This window comes from Cygnus olor, chromosome 1, assembly GCF_009769625.2.
Source record: "Cygnus olor isolate bCygOlo1 chromosome 1, bCygOlo1.pri.v2, whole genome shotgun sequence".
Lineage (NCBI taxonomy): Eukaryota > Metazoa > Chordata > Aves > Anseriformes > Anatidae > Cygnus > Cygnus olor.
Window position 1 is genome coordinate 182,565,009 of NC_049169.1, and position 16,936 is coordinate 182,581,944.

The 16,936-nt window shown below is 36.9% G+C and overlaps 1 protein-coding gene across 1 annotated transcript in view; it reads right to left on the minus strand.

The window, feature by feature from the left end:
* FREM2 (FRAS1 related extracellular matrix 2) overlaps window positions 1-16,936 on the minus strand; it is a 130,803-nt gene that overhangs the window by 47,041 nt on the left and 66,826 nt on the right. Inside the window, exons 3-6 of the mRNA XM_040543318.1 lie at window positions 9,936-10,082; window positions 6,875-7,105; window positions 6,571-6,696; window positions 5,525-5,776 (exon numbers count right to left, since the gene is read on the minus strand). Of these exons, the coding sequence (XP_040399252.1) occupies window positions 5,525-5,776; window positions 6,571-6,696; window positions 6,875-7,105; window positions 9,936-10,082 (756 nt within the window). The remainder of the gene's footprint in view (window positions 1-5,524; window positions 5,777-6,570; window positions 6,697-6,874; window positions 7,106-9,935; window positions 10,083-16,936) is intronic.

Below are 16,936 nucleotides of genomic sequence, written 5' to 3' on the forward strand. Positions count from 1 at the left end.
AGACCTTCCATGCTCTGTGTATCGGAGCTAACACTAAGGATGGGACTCAGCAGAGAAGACATAACAGAAATGAATATAAAACAACAGCCAGAGCTGTAATGACAAAAAATGGACCCTGCTGTTAAAAGTTCTTAAATTCTCTCCTTTGGACTTCTGACCCTGTATGCATGGGAGAGAGGAGAAAAGAGTGGCCTGATGGACAGTACTCTGAGATAATTTGAGTTAATCCCTTGAGAATTTACACATTCAAAAGGAGAACTGGTTACTGTGTTACTCAGCATCCTTTGGGTCTTCAAAGACTGATGAGTAAAATGGCAAAGTCTCAATATGAGGAACATCAGAGAAAGCAAGATGATCTGAAGAAACCTTAGGAAAACTGAATTCATCAAGATATCCTACACAACTTGATTACCCAAATCTTAAACACACTAAGCACTTACCAGGACACTAAATTAACTCCTTGCAATTGCAAGCAACTAAGAAAAAATGCTTAATTTAGAATGATTTTCTAGGCATTCAATATATTTTCAGTCTATAATAAATAAAAGATCTGCAATATGAAGACCAAAGCCATAAAAATAAAACATGCTACACGAAGACAGAAGGAGATTTTCAAAGTACTCCTGAGTGAACTGTTATAACACAACAATCCATTAGCCTCCCTGGAAAACAACAGCATGTGTAAGAACATCAGCTCATTTAACTCATTCTAGATTTAACATAAAGTATAATTTTCTACAGTTCATACAATTTTTAACTTTCTGCTTATTAACTATTTTATGTGCTTTCAGTACACAACTTAAAAGCTGTCCTCTATTTCAATCTTACACAATCTATTTCACTCTCCTAGGAAAAAATACTGTAATTCACATAAAATTGTGGTAACGCATATATAATCTAATCATTTAAGAACCTACAGCAGTGAAGGCTTAAATATATGCTTCTCTAGCAGCTGAGTCCTCTTTCCTAAAGGAACCATCTGAAATAGATCATAGAATCATTTGGTTTGGAAGGGACCTTAAAGATTACCCAATTCCAACCCCTCTGCCATGGGCAGGGACATCTCCCACCAGACCAGGTTGCCCAAAGCCCCATCCAGCCTGGCCTTGAACACCTCCAGGGATGGGGCATCCACAGCTTCTCTGGGAAACCTCTGCCAATGCCTCAGCATCTTCAGAGTAAAGACGCTCTTCCCTATATCTAGTCCAAATCTACCCTCTTTTAGTTTAAAGCTGTTACGGTTTGTCCTATCACTACACTCCCTGACAACGAGTCCCTCCCTATCTCTCCTGTAGGCCCCTTTAGGTACTGGAAGGCCGCTGTAAGGTCTCCCCAGAGCCTTCTCTTCTCTAGGCTGAACAACCACAACTCCCTCAGCCTCCCTTCATAGGAGAGGTGCTCCAGTCCTCTGATCATCTTTGGGGCTGTGACATCTGAAGATACGACAAAGTACTGTCTGGAGGTCATGCTTTATCCTCCTTACCTATCAAAGGAACCTAAATCTTAAGGTTAGACTATATAAATAGTTGTTAAGCAACTAAGTGAAGATGCTATTAATTCAACATAGTTCATATATGTATAATGCATGACTGTGTGCCTGCATACACAGATATAATAAACTGTCAGCATCAGATGATGTTAGAAAAATATCAATGTGCCTTGTTCCCTCTTTAAAATGTCCTACTCTAAGATATGAAATTAATTTATTTCTGTGATAGAGAGCAAACAGACTAAAATTTTAACGCTGTCACTGTAAATTAAACATTTTTTACTCTGTTGAACTGGTAATAATAAAAAACTAGAAGTAGAGAAAACTGGGAGTATAACATGTCATAAATAGGCTGTCTTCCACTCTTCCCCTTGATTAGTTGCCAATTTGGCCATTTTCCACAGATTGAGGAAAGAGGAGGGGTCACATAGAGATTTTACCTAATGAGAGGACAAAAGAAATTGAAAGCTGCTCAGAAGTGTCAGAAGCATCAGACCCAGGGGCACCGTAAAAATAGAAAAGGAAGTAGTCAAAAAATGTCTGTACAGAGCACAAATAATAACTAATTTGTAATTTTAGTCATCTCTGGAAACAGGTGAAGGATACTTGGCCAAATCATGAGTCCAGTCCATAAAATAAGATCAGGCATGCTCTGCCAATAGTGTTTGGGTTGTAATTAAATTGGACAAATAGACTGGAAGATATTAACTGTGAAGATCAACCAGCCACTTGTTCAATTTAAGGTTAAGGCATACCTATGGTCAATGAGATAAAGACACACTTGAATGCTTGCCTTGAAGAGCAGTGGAAGGAGATTCTAGATAACCTTGTGAGATAAGGATGTCCCTCAGAAAAAAAAAATATGTTAATAATAGAATATTGAATTATCATCAGCTGGAAATTTGGCTCAGTGCACACTGAAAATCAGCTTACACCGTTTGCCTACCAGGACACTTAATACAAAACATAGATTTATAATGTAGCATTGCACTGCTGACTTTTTGCCTCTTTTCAGGCTATTGACAGTAAATATCAACGTGACCTTTACTGTCTGGCAAGTTGGACAAGTGCTAGTGGCTATCGATTTCCATAACATGGTGTATGGCACCAATCTCCACAACGTGGTGTAAGGATTTCCAGTGTTCATTTATCTGTAGGGGTAGTGACAGCAAGAAAGAAATCCCCAGAAGACTAAAGAATTGATCTGTTCTGTTTGACCTCTAACACTGGCCTTCTGCATTGTCATGACTGGGTCATATCATCATCCAGTTTACTCAGCTATAAAATGTTCCCACATAGTGCTATCCTCTATCACATGGATGATATAAATGATCACTTCAGCTGAGTAGATATAAAGAAAATGGAAAGCAAATCTCTGACATAAATCTGAGTCCCTTGCCTTCCCAGCCTTGATGTAGAAATGTCAAGAAGAAATATGAATGGCTGCTTGCCCATCTAATGTGAATGAAGTGGAACAAACGTATTTAATGTACTTCCTGCTGTGAACAGCATGAGGCTTCAACAATTCCACTATGGAAAGAAGACTGTTTCTCAGCCCGGCAATAAGACTGTGTGCTCTCATGGCAACACTAAATACAGTACCTTGGAATTAAAATCACTCGGGAAGACAGCCACTGATAAAAAACTTGAAACAAACAAAATAATAGCAAGTATTCTCCTCTTAGCTGTAAACTTTGAGTTCTGCATTCATTACACCTTTTCTGGTTTCAAAATGTGATTACAAACCAAAAGTTTAAAATTTGTACACAATCAAAAAAAAAAAAAAAGAGTAAGTAAGAAAAAGTCCAAATCAGCAACCCAGAAATCAAACATTTGACTAGGAGACAGAAGAACTTTTGATGACAAGCCTTTCTGCAGGGGCTAAGGCATTTTGCATCAGAGTAGTTGCACACCATACAGCAAAACTCTTAGTGTTGCTCTCTATTTAAGAGATTTCATTTCAATAGTGGATTTTTTTTTTTTAAATCAGAATTATTTTATGAATCACAAATAACGGTGTATCACTGTTGTTTAATGGTATTTCATAGCAGAAGCTGTTTTAAGACAAAAGTAGGAAAAAAAACCCTGCTTTCATACCCATCAGCATTTATGACATTGTTATGAATAGAAAATTAGATTTCTAAAGGTAGGTTTGTATCTACTGTCAGAAAATCTTGTACTCAGATGCACCATGTACCCGAGGTGATTGATCTCAAAAGCTGACATACTTCTCCCAGGATGAGATGGTTCCTGGGAGTACAGCTCTCTTTTCATTAACCATAGAAGGAACCTGACATAACCTGCTTGCATGAGATGTCTCAATGGATAGATAGATAACTAACATCAAATGAGCTTACTACCCCCCCACCCCGAAGTGGATGATTTACATAGGTCTTTCCCCTCAGTGTTTTTCTTTCAGTGCTTCATACTCTCTGACTCCAACAGATCTCTGTTTTTATTTTTAGTGCTTAACCTGCAGCAACACATGTAACTTTGAGTCTGAGATTTCCATGCACAACTTACTTTGTTGTGTACTCCATTAACTTAATCTTTTGACATTTTTACCTGGACCTAGACAAGCTTGAGAAGTGGGCCACGTAAATGTAATGAGGTTCAACAAGTCTAAGTATTTGAAGAAATCACAACTTAATAATATGCTGTCACATTTGTCCAAAGAAACTTTGTTAATTAGAAAATTAATTTAAACAAACAAACAATAACATATCAGCAGATGTGAAGTAAAAAGACTAATGTGGACTACAGAATTTATTAGTTATAATTTTATAATAATAACATTACTATAGCTTATAGACATACTATACGTGCTATAGCTTTTGTTCACCTCTATCTTACACTTTTTCTAAATTAAGTTTGCATTTGGTACGTGATCTGTTACTTTACATGAACTGTTACTTCAAACTGTTGTATTCATTAATGTTATCTGATTACTCAAATAGCCTACAGAGAAAACAAAGTCACCTCTGTTATAACAGAGGATTACACGTGAGAAGTTTCAGGTAGACTGAGTATGATGCAATTAGATGGGTGTCAACTTCCTGCCTTTAAGAGCTACCTTTTATATCCTTAACAAGGGAGAAATCACTGTGCTGATAATAACAGTCTCATTTGGCACCACACTTTCCAGAGAGTACTGTACGACATAATTTCTCACATCAGCCTTTAGGAAATATGACAGCTTAACAATAGATGATTTATGGCCTCAAAGAGAGGACTAAAACAGATCCTTGGTTTTCCTTTCACAGAAATTACAGTTGAGATGTCACCATCTGACCTCCATGCATAAATAAGGGCAATTGTCACAGGAAACATTTTTGCTACCACTCCTAGAGCTGCCACACCAGTGCTGGAGACACTGAAGGACAGGCTTAAGGCTGTAATAATATTTATGCATGCTTTCCAAAGAAGTTGATGAATCAGTAGTGTGCTGGTTCTATTCTTCCTTAGTCACAGAACTCTAATTCACCATGAGAAATGTCTCTTCCAAAGCAACACTACTGTCTTTTGATTATTTTTTTTTAAAGACATAGGAAGCATACATGGGTACTTCTAGGCAGAATATGAGTGCAGCATCAAATACGAAGGAATATAACCTGCCTCTTATCAGCTGCTACGTGGTTTCTGGTTCAGCACTTCTAATCTGGCCCTTTACAGAATAACAATCAATGGGCCTGATGGCTTTGTGGACACAACCTCAGAATCACATGTATAAGGGTGCCCATGCCACATGATATTTTGTGTTACACCTGTTACTGTGATAGAATGGAAAGGCACATCTCCTCACTCCCAGTTTGCTCATGTGATTTTTTCAAATCATAAAAATTCAATACTAAATAATACAAAAACAAACTAGCTCTCTAATACTATTTTCACATATCTTGATGGAAGCAGCATGTGTTTTAACCACCAGTAGTGAGTGCAAAAATCCAAATTCTACATGATGGTTTGAGTGTGAATCTACTTTTAGGTCCTGTCCTGGAATAGGAATAAATACCACTTTACTACATTATGTCTTACCATCATCCTTGTCAGGCACAATGGTAATTCGAGTGCTTGCAAATTCTGTACCAATTCTTCCACCCATTGGCATGCTCAGCAGAACATCAAAGGTCTCAGCCTCTTCATACAAGGAATCATCTATGATGACTACCCGACACATTTTTTCTCGTTCATCTTTGTCAAAACGTAGAACACTGTTGTGATCCTCAGGCCTGGATATGTAGTCGGAGTATGAAAGTACAGAGGTTGGGGCGGTGCCAGATGCTGTTCCTGTGGCATAAAAGGAAAACAGTCACTACACAAACCCTGGCTATTAAATCCCCTCACAGAAGCTGAATTTTAATTATCTTTTTATTTCTGTTTAGTTTTAGGTGATAGCATGGATAGAAATGTTTAAGCAGGCTACATTTCTGAGATCTCTGGACACACTACTTCTACTATATCATGCAATGTAGGCATACGGGCCCTCAAATTCATTTGCAGTTTTTCACTCAGAAGGAATATTGTAGTTTATCACAAAAGATAAAGACTGACAAAGGAGACCCTGTGAGGGCTAGAAATTAGCTCATTTAGTGTATTCAGTAGAAGATGTCAGTGTATCAGAAATTAATTATAACTAGATGCAATCTGATGAAAACAAATGAAACTGTACTCTGTATTGGTATAATTAATAGGAGATTGGTAGATAGAGGAAGGAGAAGAACATCAGCTGAGCAGTATTATTTTATACCCATTTTTTCAAGCAAGTAAGGGCACGGACAAGCACTGCAGTGCTTTTAATTCTCACCACTTTCAAATATTAGAAATCACATATAAAAATCTTGCAAAAAGATAAAAAACAGATCTCTTTAACCTCATAATAACAGGCAGGTATTTGGAACATGATCACTTTTTGTCTATATTTAATAAGACTGTAAGACAGATTGCAAAGATGAATACATTTCCAATTGAGACTGAAGATGAAGTCATTAACATAATTTCATTATGCAATAGATGGACCAATTCTTTTTGCTTTTCTGCCTCTTTTCCACTTTCACTTCTTTTTCTATTGTAGATTCTGTTACCTTGTTGGGTGTAACAGATAACCATCAGTTCCTGGCTCACGTCTCCACTTCTTCTGACTGGAATAAATAACTCACCAACATCTTCTTCAATAGTATACGTGGACTGAGGAATAAAAACAGTTGATTCTGCAAAGGACAAACACATTTATTTATGTAGATTTATGGCCTCAGAAAGTCACCTGTGAAATAGCTAGAAGCATTTTAGCATAAGCTTTGCAATCCACTGCTACTCATGGCATTTCCCCTCCAGTTAATCTTTTGACGTATGAACATATTGCCAATACAGTTCTGGAACAGTTCTTACCATCTCCTGGATCAATAATCTCCACTGTGGATACATCTGGAAATTCCAGAACTGCCATGACAGGCTCAGAAAGAACAATTTGAAAAGACTCAGACTGTTCATGTTCACCATCACTCAAAATCCGTACTCGCCATGTAGCTAAGGTTTGGCCGGGATTAAACTGCACCTGCTTCTGTGCTTTTCCTCTGAAGTCTTTATCTTTCTTGGCAGTACCATCTCTGGTGCTAATACCTGCCAAAATCAAAGATTCAGGTCATTAAAAACACCACTTGTATTTTTCTCTCATTACATCATCTTAAAACAAAAAGAAAAAAAAGCTTATTTTTTCACAACAATTCTTTTTGTTGCTGAATCAATTTTATATTGGTGTCACACATAGCGGAGAAAGCCTCAATTAATATTATGAAGACAGAGTTAGCCAAACCAAAACTAACTCCTAGAAAAGCTAAATTCTCTAAGCAGATTATCAAGTTTCCATTTTTCAGTAATTCACCTATGCATGACCAAAAAGACCAACAGATTTTGTTTCTCCCTTTACCATTTTGGGTTCTCTTCTGTTCCATATTATCTAAATAACATGTTACCTGAAACCCACGATAATATTTATTTCTCTTAGAAAAAATAAAACACACCTGGGAAGTCCAGCCTTCAAGGGGAAAGCTAAGGAAAACACAAAGACACAAAGAGGTAAACCATAGAGAACACAGATGATAGAAGATGTAAAATCTGAGCCATTGTGGTCATGGTCATTTCCACTACAGTAAGCACTTTTTCTTTTTTTTTTTTTCTTTTTTTTTTTTTTAATGATTACCCATTGTAATTAATTTATAATTGTCCTGTGTAATTATAATATTTATGAATTTTCAGTGTTTGCATAATGATGATCATTAAACTCAAACTTTTCAACTCAAGTCAAGTTGAAAATGCAAAGCCACGAGATAAAATCCAGTACAGCTCCTCCCACCTAGACCTTACAGCCTCAGGATCCAGGCTGCTCTGAAATGGCTTTTTGTTGGTGTTTCCCTCCCAGTTTAAGGCTGTCTGACAGCCTTTTGTATTCTTTCTGCTTAGTAATTCCATTTTGCAGGATTAAGGTAGTCAACCAGAGGCAAGTTATTTCAACTGTCTTGTCAGATCTTTTGCTCTGAGTCAGTTCAGTTCAGAAATTGAATTTGAATCCATAGGTAGAAAATTATGTAAACTCTTTAAAAGGCAGAAGTCAAACCAGTATCTGTTAATCGCTAACAGTAGTTAATTTAAACCACACGTCCTTAACTTTGTTTCATTCATCTCTCTTATTCTTTTACTTTCTCTTAAAGAAATATCTATCAAATGTGATAATGCAATCTTTTTTTCACCTTTTCACTCCTCAGACACTGCAAACAGCTTTCAACACCTCCTGTATCAGCCTGAACTGACGGCCAACATTGACTGAAGCAAATGAGCCTACTGCTTTTAGCTGCTAACCAGACTGGCTCACAATGCCCTGAAAATGATGTGTGTTTATTGCTGCCTTTCTGATTTCTACAGCCGTATTTTCTCATTACAGGGAAAATAAAATCTGGATGGGAACTGTAGTCTATGAAAAAATACAACAATAGTATCAACCTTAGATATCTGATCATAAAATAATCCTTGATTGTATACGTGATGAGTAAATATTGCCATTCATTAAAACTTACCACTTTACTCATGGATTAGTTAAAATCTGTACGAGTCTTCTAATTAACCTGTGTGCTACAGGTTAATTGCTGTTTATAGATGATGTACATATATGTATACACATAAATACATACATAAGTGTATGAAAGGTGGCATGAAAGGATGTTCAGTGCTTTTAGAATACCTCTTGGCAAGAAGCAGACATCAACATCTCAGCCTTTTTATGCTAGTTTGTGGGAAAATACTGGCCTTGTCATCTATTTATAGGAGACCCTTTAGGCTGTGAAGCTAACAAGATTTCTGAAGACACAAAAGTACTTTGGAAATTAGGATTATAGATGTATTTGCTTCTTTAAAAATATACTTTAAAATCTTTATCATTCCAGTATTTTTAATATTGGGCTTGGACAATAAAAATGACAATATTCTGTAGTGTCAAATGCATTCCTTTAAGAGATCTATTTCATGAAGAATTCCTTAATTTATCTTACAAAAAAAAAAAAAAAAAAAAGGGAGTAAAGATTCCACACTGAGAAACCTGTCCAATTTAAGTTCTGTGACATTTCTTATGCGTTTTCTCATAAACTACTTTTAATTGTAAATATTTTAATTTTCTTCCAATTAATAAAAAGCATTCCGCAGGCTGCTGACTTTCTTCAGTGCTTGCTGTTTCCACGGCATGGAGGTAAATCAGCTAAAGGAACTCTGACTTAAATTTTTATATAGGACAATCACTTCTTTGTTCTGATATAATTTCATGCTAATTTGGGATATATACAACATTGCCAGCATTTCAAAATACTGCACATTGAGAAGGCGTATAGCAAGACTACATTTCACTCTTTTCTGTTTTAATGATGTCCTCCTGAGTAACAGACCCTTGTGTATCCTCCAAATTGGGTCCACAAACATTTCATTACCTGAAGTCACAAACTTGTTCTGCTAGCGAATAAATAGTTTGTTACAAACAGACTAAAGCATGAGATGTGAAGATATGATTGTACCATAAAAACACTTATATTTCTAAACACTTCTAAATGTATATATGAATAAAAGAATAACTTGTTGCACTATTCTTATTTCATTATGTTTTATGATTTTAATTTTACATTTTTATATTTATAATCAACTAAATACTTAAAATCTAAATTACTAAAATACTTTCAAAAATTCAGTCCAAGCAGCAAAATTATTTCCAGGGAAGAAGCATTCTGGAGAACTAATTAGAATAACATGCTGTGGTAAACTTCAGTTTCATATTGATTAACCAGTCTTGCTTACATGATCCTCTTCTGATATTGAAGCCAACAGAAATTTTCATGTTTCAAATCAAAAAAGGAAGGACCGGGTCTTGGATTTTTGATTCATAAGTAATTGAGAAGACTAAAATTGAACTTACTTATAAAAGAGGTTTCTCCCAGGTAACCTCTCCGTTTAAGAACAACATCAAGATATTTGGAATCTTCATTTACCAAATAATACACCTTTTCTAAGGAGATCCATGCCCAGTTTAGACGAAAATGCTGATTCCTCAGCTTATTGCCTCCTGCAAAATAAAAAATAAATTTATTCATTTTCATATTCATTAAAGAGTACTTTGTCTGTTGAGGTTGATGTAACCTGTATCCTGGGTAAAATATGTATCTTAGCTGGACATTAGAATTCCAGCATAGGTTTAAAACAAAGAAATAACAAGTAAAGAACGCAATCATGATACATTTGGTGCATGCAGAATACATTTACCTTAGATGTATACAGCCTAGTCCCATTCATTCCAAGGTATGCTATTTTTTATTTTTATTTTTCCCAAGGGAAAATAACAAGAATTCATTAAATTGTATTTGAAATCCCTTTTTCAGAAATTACAAAAACTGTGGATGATACAAGCTTCTGCAGAACTGTATTTGCATTTCCAAATGACAGACTCAAAGGACATCACATGGAACTTCCTTGATATGATAAGACTGCCAGAAGCACTGAAAGGTCCTTATTATCCTGAGACCCTGGAAATGGCACCTACCATCTGCCTGCCTTTACCCACACAGCCTGCTTTCCAAATTCAATACTTTGTTCACTAAATCTAACAATTTTCGGTCTTCCTGGTTTAGAATGTATGCATCAGCACTGTACGATTTAGGAAGAGCTTTACATGTCACTAAGAAATGGTTTCAATAAAATTAAGTATCCCTGATACACGCCACAGTTTATACCTCTGCTGATGCTCTCCTCAGCTTACAAGCTTGGAATTGTTTTGGTTAACTACAGTTACGATTGCCTGTGTCACCTAAGGAGATTTAGGGAGACACAAATGCTTACTGGCATTCTTTTAAACTATTTATACTAGGATTCTTTTAAACTATTTTGTAATGACCTACCTTAGCAGTACTATGAATACCTCAAACTGTGTAAGCTGCTGAAATGGATTTAAGAGTTAAGCTTTCAAAAGACCAAAAGATGTCCTCATCAGCTGTCACTCAGGCACAGCAGCAGTACCCCACTCTGGCAAAGAAAGCAGACCCCAGAGATCCCTTCCAAGGTCTCTAACATAGCAATCACACAACAGCTTCCCTGAGATCTTGCTGAACATGGATTGAGTGTCTGAGTTTCTGTGCACTCAGACACTGAGAAGTGAAAGCCCTGTATAGTAAGTAGTACGTTCAGCTAGGGGACCTAAATGGCTAATGCAGACCAAGTCGGCATCTCTGGGTGGCACCTGTTGATGTCCATGGCATCATCTTTAAGCTAAAGATCATACTTCTCTTACAATAATATAAAGAACCTTCTCAGTCCTCCTCTAACAAAAATGCCCAGATCAGCAAAAGCATGCTCTAGTTTTCAAGCCAAAGCAATACCGGAATACAAGAAGCATCACTCAAAGTTTTAGAGGGGATGATTTGGAAGGCATTTAACTCCAGCTGCAAAACACTAAGCACCAGTCTGCAATGTGAGCATGTCTCAGCCTAATTTCTCATTTCCAGCAGAAATTAAGCTGATGTGTCTACAATTAATAGGATTTGCACAACTGTGAACCCAATAGGAAGTGGTCATTGGCAGACTGCACGGGGCTTATTTTAGTCTAAAAAAAAATCCAGAAGCAACAACTGTAAACAGATGGTACAGCCCAGCTAAAAATGCTGCATTTCTTTTCATCTGGAAAGAGAAGAGCTGAAAAGAACTAGCAGCTATTTCACTGTCTGTAAACTAAGCATTTGTGCAACAGACTGAATATATCAAATTAGATTAACACATTTCTGATAAAATACAGCGTAGCTTTACTTTGTCATGTACAGTTTACCTCCATCTGTTCACTAATTTTCCACAGCAAAAAGGCATTTCTTGTCAGTGCAGGGATTCTGGGTGTCACAGATTAAAAAGCAGGACAAATCAAGTTCCGTATATCATCCTATAGGGTATGTTTGCTGTTACTCAGGGGAATCATGTTAACTTCCACTGCAAGACTAAAACAACCTGTTGAGCTCAGTGAAGACAGATGCTCACTCAGCAACTATCTTCAGGGAATGCTGGCTGGTGTGAGAGGCTGTAGTCTGATCTCCTTCCCACAAGGTGCTGCTACAGAACAAGATTAGCTCAGGTAACATCGGTCTCAAGTGTTCAAAGAAATCCCTTTAGAATTAAACACTTCTGTGCAAAAGCCAGGGAATAAAATAACTTCCTCTGAACAGCAGAGACACATATCTATGTGTTTCAGTTCACTCATGGCTTAACTATTGGAGGAAGAGCCAGAGGCTGGTTTTCCCCTTCCGGTTTCTTCCAGTCTGTTCCTTTGAACAAATAGGCAACCCTTCATTTGCTTCCACTCTGCTTCAAATATATCCCTCCATATTTCTTTATTGACCTGTCTGCTAGAAAACAAATCACAACACAACATGACACAACACAACACAGATAACCATGTAATCTCTCTAACATAAAAACAATGGTACTACGTAAATGAAAGGAGGGAAATGGTCATGAAAGTGACTCCTTGCCCTTGCAGTCTTTTCACCTCAGCTGTTACAAAGGGAAGGTCACAAATGCACATACCAAAAACTGCAATAAGTAACCAAGAGCTGTAATAAGCATCATTATAAATCCAGTAACTACGGTGTTAGCTAAACTCAGCAAGTATCTTCCCATTAGTTTCTTGGGACAAATTGAAGAGAATATGTTTTGTGAGAAAAACTGTCTAAGTGTGCCACCTTTGAACACTCTGACCAATTTAAACATAATTTGACAGAGGTATAAAAATTTCTAGGATATAAAAGAAATGAAACAGTACCTATAGGCATCATTGCTGAGAAAAAAACACTGCTGCATGAGCTCATTTCTTATTAGCAATGCAAGCGTCAGACTGTATAAACCTCCCAGCTGAAGGAAAAGCTTCTACCAGTGTTTGCATCATTTTAGATGGAAGATATTACAACTAGGAGACAGAAAGCGATAGGAAATCTAGCATCACTTGTTCTACTGCCCGCTGATAATGGTTCAAATATCTTGTGGGAACAGGCACACGCAATCTACAATGCACAGGTCTCTTACATTTCATCTTTAGTGTCTTAAATAGGTCAAACTTAAATCTAATCTATATTCGCACATAATTAGTGAACATATCAAGTTTATTATACAAGAGAAAAAGTCCCTGCTGCTAAGAAGGAACAATCATGTGGAGAAATTCCAACAGCCAGCTACCAAACCAGTTCATTCCTGTCATAAATGCTATGGAAAATGCTGAAATACAGTGAGCTAAGAACCTAATGACAGCATGAAACTTAGGAAGCAGAAAGCACAAGAAAGGCAACATAAAAGATTTAAGTTTGTCTCAGATTTAATACTGTCTTATTTCCGTCTATTTCTTGCTTTCAGCATTTTTTTTTCTATTTTTCTTGGAGTAAAAACCAAACCAAACCAAACCAAACCAAATCAACCAACCAAAAAAAACAAACAAAAACCACCATTATTTCTAGGGCCTCCACTTCTACAGGCCTACTTCTGCCTCTGAAATATCTATTGTTTGCCTTTTCAAATGTGCAGTACAAAGTGTCAGGTTTAGAGATTCACAGAAAGAATACAGATTTTTTTTAAATCTTTTTTTTTAATTTTATTTTTCCCTTCTTCAACTTGTGCTTTTTGAGTTTAGAAGTCTTTCCTCTAAATTAAGGGCCTTTCTACAACATGGTAGCAAGCACCAGCCAAACAGATGACCTGTAAAGAATACTAAGAGTATATAGCTTTCAGAAATTATAAGGTATCAGATTGCATATGCCATCTTTATTTGGTTCCCTATTAAATTAAATCTGTCTTACTTTTAACCATAATATTTCTATAGGCAAATGAATTTTGCATTTCTCACTAGCACTTTCCTTTGGCTTAATAAAACTCTTAGCTGCTAGGCAAATAATTAAGGTACTATGCATCAGTGACAGCTTTGGTTTTGTTCCTCTTCCAGATATGTGTTTGTACTACAAATACATCAGAAATTTGGAAAGGAAAGTAATTACCAGAGCACTTTTTAAACTAAACAAAAGAAAGGAGGGCCAAGTTACAATGAGGTAAACTGAAAGTAACTTTGCTTTATATCAGTGAGATGTGTTGGCAGAATGTTGCTATAGTGATGCATGAAAGCTGGTTTCTTGAATTTTGCCGGAGATCAGAGTGCAGCAGTGCTAAAAGAGAAGATGCGAACGTGCAGATAGATAGGACATGGTGCAGGGAGGTATTCACGGGCGCAGAGCTGGCAGGAGTTGAGACACAATCAAAGCTTTGTAAGGAGGTAAAACTAAGTATCTAGAGCAAGGCAGGCCACACAGTGACTTCATGACTGACTGAGGCTGATGAGGAACACCTTCCTCTGAAAAGCTGTGCCTGAACATTACACGTCAAAGAAGGATGCAACCTAGAACAGGTCTTCATAGGAGTCTTGTCAGAAAATTGGTCAGCTGTCAGAAAACAGTGATACATTATTTTTGCAAAGGTCATCAAACTATAAATTTATGGAAAGATCTGGGATCTTCAGTTCCTGTTACTGACCATGAATAAAAGAGGAGGGGGAAGAGAGCTTGGTCAGCACAATTGGTTAAAGGGAAAAAAAATTAAAATGAATATTCACATTTAAACATTTATCTTTCTACCTGTTCCGTTCAGATATCTTTAAAAAGATATAAAACCTCTATGAGAAATACAAATTAGATTGTCAGAATCTTCTATCATGATGCAGAGAGCTCAGAGAAGGAAAGAATCACTTCCAGTTCTCTCTGCAGACGACTGGGCTCCATGAAGACAGTATAAAAAAAAAAAATCTGCATTAAATCTTGTCTCTTGAGCACTTGTGGCCTGAAGGGTCTTTCCATAAAGAAGGCCTGATTGTGGCTTTGCTCTCCCTAGGAGCTACTCCAGAGCCATAATTCAGCAACAAAAGCATAGAGCTACACCACAGGTTTCGCTTATTGACACAAACAGAAATTGATGTATCTTGATATAGATACTGGCTTCCCTGCATTGTAGCCATGGTGTAATCAGGCATAGATGAATCAACTAAAGAGTGCCTGACTCGTGTAAGTGTAGCCACACAGACTCACTGTGTCCACAAGATATGAGTCTGAACAAACACAGCTGACTTGTACTTGTAGAGCTTTATGGTACAACATATCTACTCTCTTTGGTCATTAGGGGAAGTTGTTTATTGGAAAAAAAACCTTCTATAAATTCTTCCAGGGCACAGAACATGAATCAATCACAAGAAAGACAGGGAAAGAAAAAGACAAAATGAAGAAAATCAGTCAGAATACATAGAAAAAGCAATAAATTATAAAACAGTCATCATTATCTTCACAATCTGACTAGTAAAGCAAGCACCAAGAAAGGTGTGTACCTTTAAAATTTTTAACTCTTGGTCTTTCCTCGTTTCTCTTCTTATCTATCTTCCTGAACAGACCGCAATAGGAGGTTAATAAAGGAGAACCAGACCAGCAGTGAAACATTAACAGCCTGCCTATAGTTCAGGAATAACTGTATGGCATAACTAGAACAACAGCAAGACATTTTAACAAATCATGTTTCCTCCCTCTCCGTCCAGCTCTCTCCAGTTCCTGCTACTGTTTGGTGATTTGTTTGCATGCCTGCAAGAGCTGCAGTCTTTCTTCCTTGATTCAAAACATTTGACCCTGCTGGGTGTCCCATTCAGACAGGGTTACTGAAGTTGGCACTATGCTATCCCTTCTCTGTCCTATGGATCTCCTCATTGCAGCAGGTACAAAAAAAAAACATCAGAAAAAGGAAAGCCACTCCTGAACTCAAGTTCAACCTGCAGGGAAAACAAAGCCACAGAGGCAGAAGAAAGAAAACAATCTTCCATCTTTAGACATCTGTTCCATTTTTTTATCCTCTGATAAAAAACCTTTTTTCTGTGCCAAGAGAGAGCCTCTTTCTTCTGTGCCAAGTCAACTTATTTAATATATACCAGGATAAAGTTACTTTACCAGTTTTATTAGAAGGAAAATCTGATGTGAAACACAGAAATCTTTGTCCCCAACATCATGATTCCCTGTTTATCCTTGAAGCTCCCTGTCTGCAACCTTAGCACTTCCCAAGTTTTTTGATCCCCACACTATTTGCTATGCATGATTCATGGTTTGTATAAATTTTTTTTTTTTTTTTTTTTTTTCCCTCCAGACTACAGAAGGAACATATAATCTTAGGTTCTTAGGTGATTCTACTCCTGACTAATATAGTTAGGAAAAATATTGAGAAGATATGAATGCTCAGATCAAGACACGTTGTTTCAACAACTCTGATTTGCCACAAATGAGTTATAGTTCCAGTACATTACAGCTCCAGGTTAAAAAGGCAAAGGTCTCAAGTAAACCTTTTGTCTGCCAGGCTTCAAAAAGAACACAAAAAATAGTTAATAAATGTTCTTTGTTCAATCTATCAGGGCAGCACATCATATGCTATTCTCTCTGCTATGAAGGATCATCAGAAATAGCATATCCTGTAAAACTGCCTTGATTTCATACAGAAAAAAATATTTACAGAAGTGAAACATGTAAGTAAGCCCAGCACTTAAAATACGTCTTTAGAATGTTTTGAAATTACTTCAACAATGTATAAACTAATCTAATAATTTTATCCAATTACAAACCCATTGAAATGCTCCACCTTTATAGGTCTTTCTCAAATGTAATACAACTGACTCCAATCACTGAAAAAACCCGCTGAACTCTGCACCCTTCTGCACTCTGTCTGCCACTGTAACTGAATATATTTGCAGAACAACCAAAACCAACCCCCAAAACTAGCCCCAAGTGATTAGGGACTAAAACAATGCTTTCTCTGACTTCCCATGAGAAAACACACACTTCCCAGCAGTATGGACTTGGCTTGCCTGGAGTGTAATTGCTGGTA